General features: G+C 36.6%; 1 protein-coding gene across 6 annotated transcripts in view; it reads right to left on the bottom strand.

Moving 5' to 3' along the window:
- Positions 1-12,666, bottom strand: part of VPS8 (VPS8 subunit of CORVET complex) — a 234,631-nt gene that overhangs the window by 104,357 nt on the left and 117,608 nt on the right. For all 6 annotated transcript variants that reach the window (XM_032171818.2, XM_058426256.1, XM_058426252.1 and 3 more), the window contains 3 exons: positions 12,444-12,542; positions 6,267-6,356; positions 2,515-2,561 (listed from right to left, as the gene is read on the bottom strand). In XM_032171818.2, coding sequence (XP_032027709.1) covers positions 2,515-2,561; positions 6,267-6,356; positions 12,444-12,542 — 236 coding nt within the window. The remainder of the gene's footprint in view (positions 1-2,514; positions 2,562-6,266; positions 6,357-12,443; positions 12,543-12,666) is intronic.

Here is a 12,666-nt window from a genome sequence, read left to right as displayed (position 1 = left end):
TAAGTTTAGAGCATAATCTAAATCAATGCCTGCCTCCTATGGAAGACATAAAGTAAGAGGATAAAATATGATGACTCCAAGGATTGGGACTCTCAAAGCAGAACACTCAGTCTTTGATATTTTGGAGGCAAATCAATACAAAAGTGAGCTCTTTTTAAAGGCAGAGCTAAGGTAAGCTGGTTACTTCAAGGCTCTTAATTTCTGGTAGACAAAAGTAAAGCTAGAAATTTGGCTGTCAGAGTGAGGTCATTCCTGGTCATGTCACTTTTTGGGGAAGGAGAGAGGAAGGGCTGTGAGCGCGCTGCCTCTTTTCAAGGTCGGTAAGAAAGGACCTTGCGCCTGAATTGATATGACAGGAAAGGAATAATGTGTGAGAAGTAATTATCCTGGTTAGGTTTAGCTTAGGGAAATAAAATATACCTGTTTCTCAAGTAAAATGATTTGTGGTTTACTGGTGAACAAAACAACTTTCACAGCACTCGTAAAGGGTCTTACCTAACTAACATCTTTCAAATCTAGATATAGGTAACAATGGGGCAAGACTGTCCATTGAAGACCTTTGATACTTGTGATATGCCTTTTTTTTGTAATATTTATTTTAAATAGTGACTGCAATACCAAAGCAGGTATATTATTTGTATTTGCTTTTTATTAAAAAACGATTGAAATGCCAAACATCAAATTCAAAAAGTTTAGAGCATAATCTACATCAATGCCTACCTCCTATATAAGACATAAAGTAAGAGGATAAAATATGATGAATCCAAGAACTGGGATTCTCAAAGTAGAACACTATGTCTTTGACACAGATATTTACATTACCTAATACTGTTTTTTTTTTAAAATAAAAAAAATATATATTTGGTCACCATCAATTTCCACACTTGATTTGAGAAAATGCCAAGTTGAAAGCTGACCTTCCCCTGTCATTCCTGCTTGAGTCTCTTCAGGTAGGATGGCAGAGGAAAGGGACTTGATTAAAATAAATTATCCTAAGGGCAGAGCAGTGAATGGATCTAACACTGGGAAAAGTATGGGAGAGGAAAAGAGGGAACTGTGCCACAGAAGAAGAGGTGGGCAGGCTTTGGAGAAAGGGCTGAGAAGTGGGGCTGGCGTTTCCTTCCTCCTCCCCTGAGCTCTGTCCTCTGCCCTACTTTCATGTCTCCCCCTCCCAGCTCTCCCCACCTCTACCCACCTTCCTTCCTTCCCTCCCACTCCCAACTCCAATTCTAAAATCTTTCCATCAGTTAATTCTGGGAGTAGAAAAGGGCCCGAACTGACTCTGAGGGAAATACACATGATTAACAGGAATTAAAAAAAAAAAAAAGGATGTCTACCCTCAGTAATAATCTGAGGACAGAGAATTAAAACACAGATACTTTGAAAACGTCTTGAACACAAGTAGAGGGGGGTTTGTAATCAGTCTGCTCTTAGTAAACATCTACACATATATATTTGTTTGACTAAATTTAAATGTACCACAGCCTATTCAAGATTTAAATGGTTGAGCTTTCAAAAAAATTTTACAACCAACAAAATTACTGGTATTTTGGTATTTTAAAATCTCACAGAACACGGAAATAACCCAAACTGATATTACAATTGCTAACGTAAGTAAATAGTTGTTTTCAATGGCCAGCATAAGTTTGTATGTCTGATATGAAAGCTACGTCATCTTGGAAAATTACATGTAAACCATGCTTAACTCTAGGTGTGCATCAAAATATTCCAACTCCCAGTCATTCTGTGGGTTGGGACAAGCCATCTGAATTTTTAAAAGCTTCGTAGGTGATTCTGATGCACACTACTAGTCAAGAGTAACTATCTTAAAGGATATTAAATATTACTGCCCTCAACTCCCAATGTACTCTATGTAGTTACAGCAAAACTTTAAAACCTCATATGCAGAACTGCTTTGCCTACAAATCCATTATTAATTTCATCATCTCCTTGAGTTTGCTTTTATTTGATATAAACATCAGAGTAGCAGTTGAAAAAACACAAACTTTCCTTCCCACACCATCAGGAAGTTGTTTAAAACTAAACATATTAAGTCAGAGTTTAAAAGGTAATACATTTAGAGGTAGGCTGGGAACCAAGTGTTAACTTTGGAAAGTAGAGCCACCAACAATCTCCCACATGAAGTTAGGAGTAGGCAAGAGTGAAACAAGGGCAAGAGGGGGAAGCTAACTCTTCTGAAACATGTCCTTGTGGCATAGCTTCATTATTTTATTTACACCCATGAGAACTCACCATATATGCTCATGTTCAAATGGAAAGAAAAGTATTATCTCAAGATATAATCTATCATTCAGATCTTCTATTTTCACATTATCTGTGTAACAGTTGCTCCTACTAATATAAAAAATTAAGAGCTAATTGTATTATTTAGATACCATGGGCTGGTAACTTTATTTCCTTTTATTTTTCATATATATATATATATACACATACGTACATATATATATATACACATACATATATATAATGAAAGACTAAAGTTTATCAACATACCTTGGGTCAAGAAGACTCCTCAAAAATTTGAAAAGCAAAACCTGGTTCTGAATAGAAAAACAATAAAAATTACAATATTAAAACAAATTTTTCAAATATTCCATGGTAAAGAACTACTTTAACCTATCCCTTTATGCACAGATATCTGAGTATTTCCACAAAGCCCTCTGTACAAATATAAGAAATTCTAAAGAATCATCTGGAGGTTCTTTATGTCTTCTCAATAATTCTAATCACTGTCGCACATTCACTTCTCAGTGTAAACGGAACACAAACACCCTATTATCGCCCAAAAAAGACCTCTACTGAGACAAATCCCCCAGCTGTTCCCAGCACAAGGACCCTCGGAGTGGCAGGTGCTTGGAACTGCTCTGTGGATGCTGAGCTCTGGCTGCACTGATCAGTTTCACCCTGCCTTAACCTGGTCCTCCTGTGGCAATGAGTTGCTGTGAGATAGTTCATCCAGGGAGGGTGGGAGTTTGAGGTCCAAGTTAACAACCACCACCAAAAAACCTCATGAATATAAACAACTACAGAAGAGATGCCAATCAAACTGCAACATGTTAGCAATCAATACGCCATAAAATCTGGGTTCTGTTTTTGCCATTTACTCACTTATGTGACTTTCTGTAAGTTACTTATCCTCTGAGCAGTTCAATTTCCTCATGTGGAAAAAAAAAAATGAGGACAGCAGTATCTTCTCTGCCTTCCACACTGGGTAGTAGTGAGGGTTAAATGAGATAAACCTTCAAATACTACAAAAATATGAATATTTCTAAATTCTTGGGAAATCTATGCAAAAATTGTTATTAATTTTTCCTTTTTTAAATTTTTTGACACATTCACACTTTATCTGTAAAAAGTGGGGGACTCTTAAAGATGAAAAAGATTAATATAAAATATGATTTAAAAATATATTTATTTTTATCCATCTAATTTTCTATTTTTTCACTATCATTTTGTATTATTTTACATGACTTTCTTCTTGGTTATAACATAACATTCTGGCAATTTTTCATTTTAAGAATTCTGAAAACAATGATCAGAGGCATATTTCTTGCCATCAAAAGTAAAGGTACTTTGTAAGATCTATGTGGGATTCTTGCACAATTTATAAAGCTATGCAATAAATACTTCATTTATTTAAAAGAAATGTCTAAGACTCCATAAACAGACTTTTTTTTTTTTTTTTTTTTTTTGAGACAGGGTCTCACTCTGTCACCCAGGCTGGAGTACAGTGGCATGATCACAGCTCACTGCAGCCTCAACCTCCTGGGTTCAAGTGATCATCCCACCTCAGCCTCCCGTACAGCTGGGACGAAAGGCACCCACCACCACGTCCAGCTAATTTTCTGAATTTTTTTGTAGAGATGGGGTTTCACCATGTTGCCCAGGCTAGTGTTGAGCTCCTGAGCCTTGCAAAATGCTAGGATTATAGGTGTGAGCCACTGTGCCCGGCCCATACTTTATTTTATATGTCTGTCTGATGAATGACATTATATTCACCTCCTGGGCCTTTCTCTTAATATCCTTAGAGACTATAAAAAAAAAGAAAAGAAAAGAAAATCCTACAAATGATCATTTTAAATCTTAAAGGACAATGACAACACAGCCACAACCACAGGCAAAATTTACCAGAAGTGCTGACTTTTAAAGGGGAGAGAAGCTCTGGAGGTTGAGAGTAGTTTTGGTAGAAACCTCCTCCTAACCTCCCTCACTAGACTGGATTTCATGTCCTTCCGTGTACTACTTTAGTATCCTGGGCTCCATTAGCATTCCAATCAAGCTAGTCTGTAATTGTCTTTTGGCTTATTTGTCTTCTTTCTGGAGAGCAGGATCACACTTACATGTTTTTGTATCCTCAGCACTTAATGTTTTCGGCCCAGAGCAGGTAAAGGAGTATTTATTGAATTAATGGGTGAGTCTTTTTCCTGAGTTAATGGAGCTCATCATTATCATGCTGGACAACCAAGCCTGATATCTGGGAGTTGTTTTTAACTCCTCCCATCACATTCAACTGATTTCCAGATCCTATACATTTTACTTCACAAAAATGTCCTAAAACTGTCCTCTCCAACTGCCACTGACTCAGTAATAGTCCTCTCCATCTTTTGCCTAGATCTTCTCTCTCCTCCATTCGCTCTCCTTTCCAGTCCATTCTCCCCACTGCTATCCAAAGTTCATTTTCTGTAAAATGGATCTAATGATACTGCTCTTTAGCTTTAAAAAACTTCAATAATTCTCAGTACACAGAAGACAGTTTAAATTTCATAGCATCACATATGAAACCGTTCCGTATTTGTCTCCAAGCTGTATTTTGCAACCCCTCTAGTTTAGCTCCTCCCCTCCAGTCTACCACTAGTAGCTTAACCTAATGCCACTTCCACCATCACCTCCCCCACCGACGTCATGCTTCACATAGACCTGACTGTTCTCTGAACATGCATGCTGCTTTATGCCTTCAAGGCTTTTATACCCAGAACCTTTTTATTAAGAAAGCCCTGACCAAGTCTCTGCTTGGAAATCTGACATTAGGCATTCAAGACCAGATTAGGGATCTCTGGGCCTTCTTGTCTTTCTCACAATCCATTACCCTCTTCTCTTGTTCTACAGTACTTTTCACATATTTCTAGTGTAACTCTTTCAACACTGGACTATAATTATGCAAGTGCTTCTCTGTTCTAGAGGAAAATTTTAAGAAAAGGTTGTATTCTTATTTCTGTCCCTAGGGCCTAGCACACTGGTAGAGAGTGGGGCTGCGCTAAGTGTTCGAATGAATGAATTCCATATTTTTGTCTCTCATGCCAGCTACCTCCTACTCACTGCTCTGATTTCCTTCTTGCACAGCTATTCCCAACCACTATTAATGTCACTTAAGGACTCTGGGTGGTGCTTCATGTCCCTGTCATTGTCCTATTCCCTGCCTCTATCACTTGTGGCTACAAGGACAGGGAGCAAACTCAACATCACCACTGCCATGGTAAGTGGTAAGTGGAATACCTTAAACAGTCCATTCAATAGTACTTTTAACTGAGCTTCTCAATATTTACCATGCATATAGCTGTATTCTAGTAAGATTTTCCAAGAAAAATTCTAAACAGCGCATTTTCAGGATGACAAAGTTTTGAATAAATATGAATCTCAAAGAAAACAGGGTTGTGGGCCGGGCACAGTGGCTCACGCCTATAATCCCAGCACTACGGGAGGCCGAGGCAGGTGGATCATGAGGTCAGGAGATCAAGACCATCCTGGCTAACACGGTGAAACCCTGTCTCTACTAAAAACACAAAAAAATTAGCCAGACGTGGTGGCAGGCACCTGTAGTCCCAGCTACTCAGGAGGCTGAGGCAGGAGAATGGCTTGAACCCAGGAGGCGGAGCTTGCAGTGAGTGGAGCAGTGAGTGGAGATCACACCACTGCACTCCAGCCTGGGCGACAGAGCGAGACTCCATCTCAAAAAAAAAAAGTACTTATATTAAAGAATTTTAAGAAGTCATATTGTTCCTACATAAAAAGTAAATGAAGGAGGACCTGTTTTAGTTTCCAGAGTCATCATATTATGTTCACACAGAGTATTAGGTTGGTGCCATTAAAGAAATGGCAAAAACCGCAATCACTTTTGCACCAACCTAATAGAAACTGCTAATAAATGTCAACGGAAGAAATCACTACAATCAAAACTTCTTAGGTGAAGATTTAATAATTGTCTCTCCACTAGATATTTTTCCCCAATATATATTTGCAATATGTACCTGAAGTTTTTTAATGACCATTTCAATATGTCCAGAAAAGTGGGTGGCAACCAGCTCCGCAGCTTTACAGGGCTTCAGGGACACAAGTTCCTGGAGTTAAAGGAAAAGACAAAGCCATCTTTAATGGCTCATTTAAACAGCATATCCACAGATGTGAGGCATGATTACCTACCTCAATACAGTCGCAAGCTTCCATACTGCATTTCAGCAGACCTTGACATACGGCCTCAATTTAAAGGGCACTTTGCAAATGAGCAAAATTAGAAATGTGCCATGTAAAAAAAAAAAAAATCAAAATTTAATTTAAAGAAAGGTAATTCAGAATTCTTAGAAAATGAAAGCACTATAGAATTCTGGATTTCAGCCATGATACCTGCAGGAGAAACAGAAGGAACAAAAGCTTCCCAAATTTCCTGTCAATGCATTTCACCTTGGAGCTTAAAGTAATAACTTGAAGAAATGAGAAAGAATAGTTGTAATTTATATGGCTGAGAATTTTAAAACTTTACTTCTGGTGCCTAGTGGATTTAGAAACTGCAAGCATTTTAAAAAATAAACTAGGCTGGGTGCGGTGGCTCACGCTTGTAATCCCAGCACTTTGGGAGGCCGAGGTGGGTGGATCACGAGGTCAGGAGATGGAGACCAAGGTGAAACCCCGTCTCTACTAAAAATATAAAAAAAAACTAGCCGGGCACAGTGGCAGGCGCCTGTAGTCCCAGCTACTCCGGAGGCTAAGGCAGGAGAATGGCGTGAACCCGGGAGGCAGAGCTTGCAGTGAGCTGAGATTGCGCCACTGCACTCCAGCCTGGGCGACAGAGCGAGACTCTGTCTCAAAAAAAAAAAAAAATAAATAAATAAATAAATAAACTTCAGGTCTTAAATTTTATATGAGAGTAAAATGTTGACCACTTTTAATTAAACATTGTTAATAAAATCTGTTTGTCAAATATAAGACTTTTAATTTGACCTCCCCTTGGACTTTCCTGGACACTACTGGATATCCTTTACTTTTTAAAACTCTCTTCTTAACTTGGTTTCTGTCACCTAATATTCTACCTTTCCAATTGTACCTTCTCTGTGGGGACACTATGATCAAACACAACCACGATACACGGCTAAAACACAAAGACCAAATGTAGACCCAAATAGTGTATTATTAAATAAAACTCAGACAAGCCACTATGACTGCAACATTCACAATGTATCTCTTAATTGTTGTGTTAGGTAGTACTTGTAGATTCGTAATAATTAGCTGCCACAAATAACTGTAGTTTGCATAACTTTAATGCAATACTCCTGATGAGAGAGAAGGTATAACTAAATATTACAAAGGAGACACTATTACTGATCTGTAGCCATTCAAAAATAAGCTACGATGAATGAATTTATGCCAAGAATTTGGAAATTCAGACAAAATAAATTCCTAAAAGGTATAATTTAATAAGCTGACTTGAGAAGAAATAGCCTGAATTGATTCTTTATTTTTGGTAGAGATGGGGTCTTGCTATGTTGCCCAGGCTGGTCTGGAAGTCCTGGGATCAAGAGATCATCCTGCCTTGGCCTCCCAAAGTGCTGGAATTACAGGCATGAGCCACCATGTCTGGCCCTGATTTGATTTTTAACCATTAAAATAACTGAATGAGTAGTTAAAAAACTTTCCATTTGAAAAACTGTAGGCTCAAATAGCCTCACTGGTAAGTTCTAGCAACCATTTAAGGAAGAAATAATTCCAACCTTAACTAAACCTCTTACAACAGAGAATAGAAAAAAGAAAAATTCTTCAGCTCATTGTATGAGGCTAGTAACATTTTGACACCTAAACCCAATAGGACAAAATTACAGATCAATCTGAACCACAAATATTGATATGAACATCCTAAATAAAAATGAAATTCAGCAATGTATAAAAAGAATAATGTATCAGGATCAAGTTGCACTTATCTGCAAAAATCAAGGTTGGTTTAATACCAATAAAATTTAACACAAAAATAGAATAAGGAAGAAAACATGATAAAATTTAAAATCCATTCATGAGGAAACTCTTGGCATACTAGAAATAGAAGAAAACTTCCATAAAAATCCTTATAGTAAACATACTTATGTGGGGAATGAAATTTTTAAAAATGCCATTAACAACAGCAAAATATGAAGTTGTGACAGTAAGTATAACAAAGGATGGGGCTGGGCATGGTGGCTCATGCTTGTAATCCTAGCACTTTGGGAGGCCAAGGCAGGTGAATCATTTGAGGTCCGTTTGAGACCAGCCTGGCCAACATGGTGAAACCCTGTCTCTACTAAAAATATAAAACTAAGCTGTGCGTGGTGGCCACATCTGTAATCCCAGCTACTTAGGGAGGGTGAGGAAGGAGAATCATTTGAACCCAGGAGGCGGAGGTTGCAGTGAACCTAGATAGTGCCACTATACTCCAGCCTGGGCGACACAGTGAGTGAGACTCTGTCTCAAAAAAACAAAACAAAACAGAACAAAAACAAAGGATGGAAAGTCTCCACAGAGAGCATTATAAAACTTTATAGGAAGATATTAAATAAAGGATTATACCATACAGTCATAGATACGAAGGCTCAATATTGTAAAGATTGCAAATTATCTTCAAAATTATTGATAGATTCAGTGCAATGCCTGTTGTAATCATGAAGTTAAAAAAATTTTGGTGGAACTTGATAAGCTGATTCTAAAATGTATTTGGAAGTATCAAAAGTCAATAGCCAAGATTCTGTTAAAGATATCAAGACTCATTATACAGCAACAATATTAAAAATAGTGTGATACTGATGCAGAGATGGACAAACAGACCAATGGAACAGAAGGCCCAGAGAAACAGACTACGCATATAGATCCTTGATATATTCATCACAAAGGTGGCATTGTTGAGCAACAAGAAAAGGCAACCTTTAAAAATAACTGCTGCTGGGAAAATTGGGCATCTATATTCTAAAAAATTAATTCGACTTCCATCTCATACTATGTACAAAAAATTACTTTCAGGTGGAACTCAGAGCCAAAGATAAAAAAGAAATAAGAAAGAAAACAGGACATAAGGGGGGGGGAAATGATTATTTTGACCACTTAAAAACACACACACACACACACACACACACACACACAAAGATCGAAAGGAAAAGCCACAGAATGGGAGAAGATATTTGCAATACATATTGCTGATAAAAGACTAACATCCACAATACATAAGAAATCTTCCAAAACAGTAAGTATGAGACATTCAAACAGAAAAGTGGGCAAAAAAACTTCAGCAGGCACTTCACAAAAGAGAAAATTGCTCAATAAACATATGAAAAGGCTGTCAGTCTTATTAGTAATTAAGGAAAGGTAAATGTAAAACATAATTAGGTATCATTACACATCCACTAGATCGGGAAAGATTTAAAGTCTGCCAAGGATATAGAGTCCATAGGAACTCTCATACAGTGCTGGCATCCAGTGAAATTTAAAATATTAATCTCAACTAACTAGGAATTATATACTCTAGAGCAGAGATTATGAGTTAGCATACATCAGAATAATGTAGGGGATTGCTGGACCTCACCCCCAGAGTTTCTGATTCAGGAGGTCTGAAGTGGAGGTCCAAACTTTGCATTTCTATCAAATTCTCAGCTGATGCTGTGATGTTGGTTAGGGGACGAAACTGAGAATCACTGCCTTAGAGAAATGTATGTGGCTATGCTCAAGATGCACATATAAGAATGATTGTGAACAGACTATTCTTAATAGTTAAAACTAGAAACAACTGAAATGCCTAGCAGCAGTAGAATGGATAAACTGTGATATACTTATAAAATGGAATACTATACAATAAAAATCAACTGCAGCTACGTAAAACAAAAGGCACAATCTTCTCAAACAAAATACTGGGCAAAAATAAGAAAATAAAGTGTGATTTCATTTTCACAAAGTTCAAAAATAGGCAAAACAAAAACATATATTTAGGGATGCATGCATATGCAGTAACAGTATACAAAAAGGTAAGAAACTGTCACAAAACCCAGGATAATGGCTATACGGGGGAAGGGGGGAAGAAAAAAACTGTCATCAGAAAAGAATATATGGGAAAAGTCTGAGGTATGGAAATATAATATTTCTTGAGGACCTAGGATGTTTGCTTTTTAATTTTTAATTAAGCTGTACATTTGTTTTATGCACTTTTTTGAATGCTTTATAAATTTCAAAATATAAAATGTCAACACAATCTAATGAAACCTTTCATATTCAAAAAACCATCTGAACCAGAGATTGGTTATCTAAGAAAGACTTTCAGGGATCTGTAGATCCCTGAAACTTTAAACAGAATCATGTATCTATGTACATGTGCAACATTATGAGGCATAAATCTTTCATTAGAGTCTCAAAAAAAGTGTTAAGAACCACTAAGCTATAAACTAAGTGTATCTTGTCAGAAAACTTCATTATGATGACTTTTTGTCCTATATATTTAATGTTGATTATATTTACATTACTGAAGACACAGAAGTCCTTCAACAAAAGTTTATACATCTGTCATTGTGGCCTTAAGAGATGAAAAAGTTCAAGGTGAAAAAATATGCAGATGTGGGAAAAACTAGTCAGCAAAAATAATTATTGTGTAGCAAAAATACTTCTTGCTTCCCCAGCTTGAGTTTTTTGCCGAGTAATCTGTTTGCTCATTAATTTATCACATTTCATATAATGCAGAGATGTGGCTTCATTTTTTATGTCTGGAATCCATGTGCTCAAACCACCGTATAATGCAGATGAGGTGAAATGAGAACTGAACCATAATATAACCATGGAGACTTGAAGAGGAGAATGAAAAAGAATACTAAATGATTAAAGGGAAAAAATATAAAACACAAAATCAGAGAATGACTCGTTGGGTTATTTTGCCAAGATATATTCATCTTGTTGTTAGCAGGAATATAACAACACTAAATAATATATTCCATGTTCTCAATCCTATATACAGCAGTGTGGAAATTACTTCAGACCACATATCTCATGACTGGCTTATACTACCTTTCGTGCCAGATATTTCACAAGAAGATGCTGTTCACACCTCTGATCTTTCTAAACTTTACAACCTCCAGGAACTAAAACGAAGTATCCACATCATATCCTTTCTTACAGTTTTTCATATCTATAAAAACTGTTCAAACATGTTGAATAATCATATCTTTACTACATCTCTAAATCCACCACCTGACTCTTGCTATAAGAAGAATGAGAGCAACTCTGTAGATATAAATGTTATTTCCAAAAGTAGGATTACCTCAGTTTAAATGTTATTTCCAAAAGTAGGATTACCTCAGTTTAAATGTTATTTCCAAAAGTAGGATTACCTCAGTTTAAATGTTATTTCCAAAACTAGGATTACCTCAGTTTAAATGTTATTTCCAAAAGAGGATTACCTCTTTTCTTACTACTTTTTTTTCAATCATCAGAAATAAACAGAATAGATAAAATAACATAAAACATAAAAATAAGAGATTTCAACAAAACTGCTAGTTCTGTTGGATTCTGGGGTAAGGAGTATGTTATGAACATAAGGAAACTAAAGTAAAAAGTGATTTTTGGGTCCCATTTCAGAACACAAGGTGATCACAGCCATCATCACGCAAGTAGTCTATTTGTATATCTAGAAGCATTGTTTCTTAACAAGAACTTTCTGTTTCAATAGAAGTGAATGCTTGCATCCTCTGTAAAATAGCAGGCATCAACAAAATCAGTGAATTAGTTGACCACAGCTAGGTCAGAATCATCATCCTGTTATATAAGGAAGAGAAATACATTAGAGAGAAAACTCATTGCAGTAATTTTTCTAAAAGTCCATTAGATGATTGGAGGGAATGGCACCCATCACGTATTAGGAAAAAAGGACAAGTAGTACTCTCAGAATCATTCTACGAACTTTGTAAAAACGCACTAATAATAGTTTGTCACCGGCTGATTGAACATGGGCTAGTTTCAGAAGTCATGATGTAATAGATTGTGTGTGACACAGACTTTATGAATACAAACATGAGGTAGAATAATTACACGAAAAAGATTTCAACCCTAAATTAAATCAACTTAATATGATACATGCCATTGCTTAGTTGGCATAAAGTTAACTTGGGTTAGATGACCATTCAGATGGTGAAGTGTGAAGTTTTGGGCATCAGTACCTCAATATGATCCATTGCTTTCTGCCATACAGACTGTTTCTCCTCTGCACTGTGTCCAGGAATGGATAAGATATTGTGAATGTAATTAAAGACTTCTTCCTGAAGAGCACAAGACAATATAATTTATTCATTCACTCACTCAAAGATTTAGTCCCTACCAACTGAACCAGTCTTGGTAAACATCTATTATTTGAAGATGAAAAATCATCTGGAGATAATTAAC

The sequence above is a fragment of the Hylobates moloch genome, unplaced genomic scaffold (genome assembly GCF_009828535.3).
Source record: "Hylobates moloch isolate HMO894 unplaced genomic scaffold, HMol_V3 SCAFFOLD_13, whole genome shotgun sequence".
In the NCBI taxonomy this organism is placed as follows: Eukaryota; Metazoa; Chordata; class Mammalia; order Primates; family Hylobatidae; genus Hylobates; species Hylobates moloch.
This window is presented reverse-complemented; position numbering and strand designations above follow the sequence as displayed.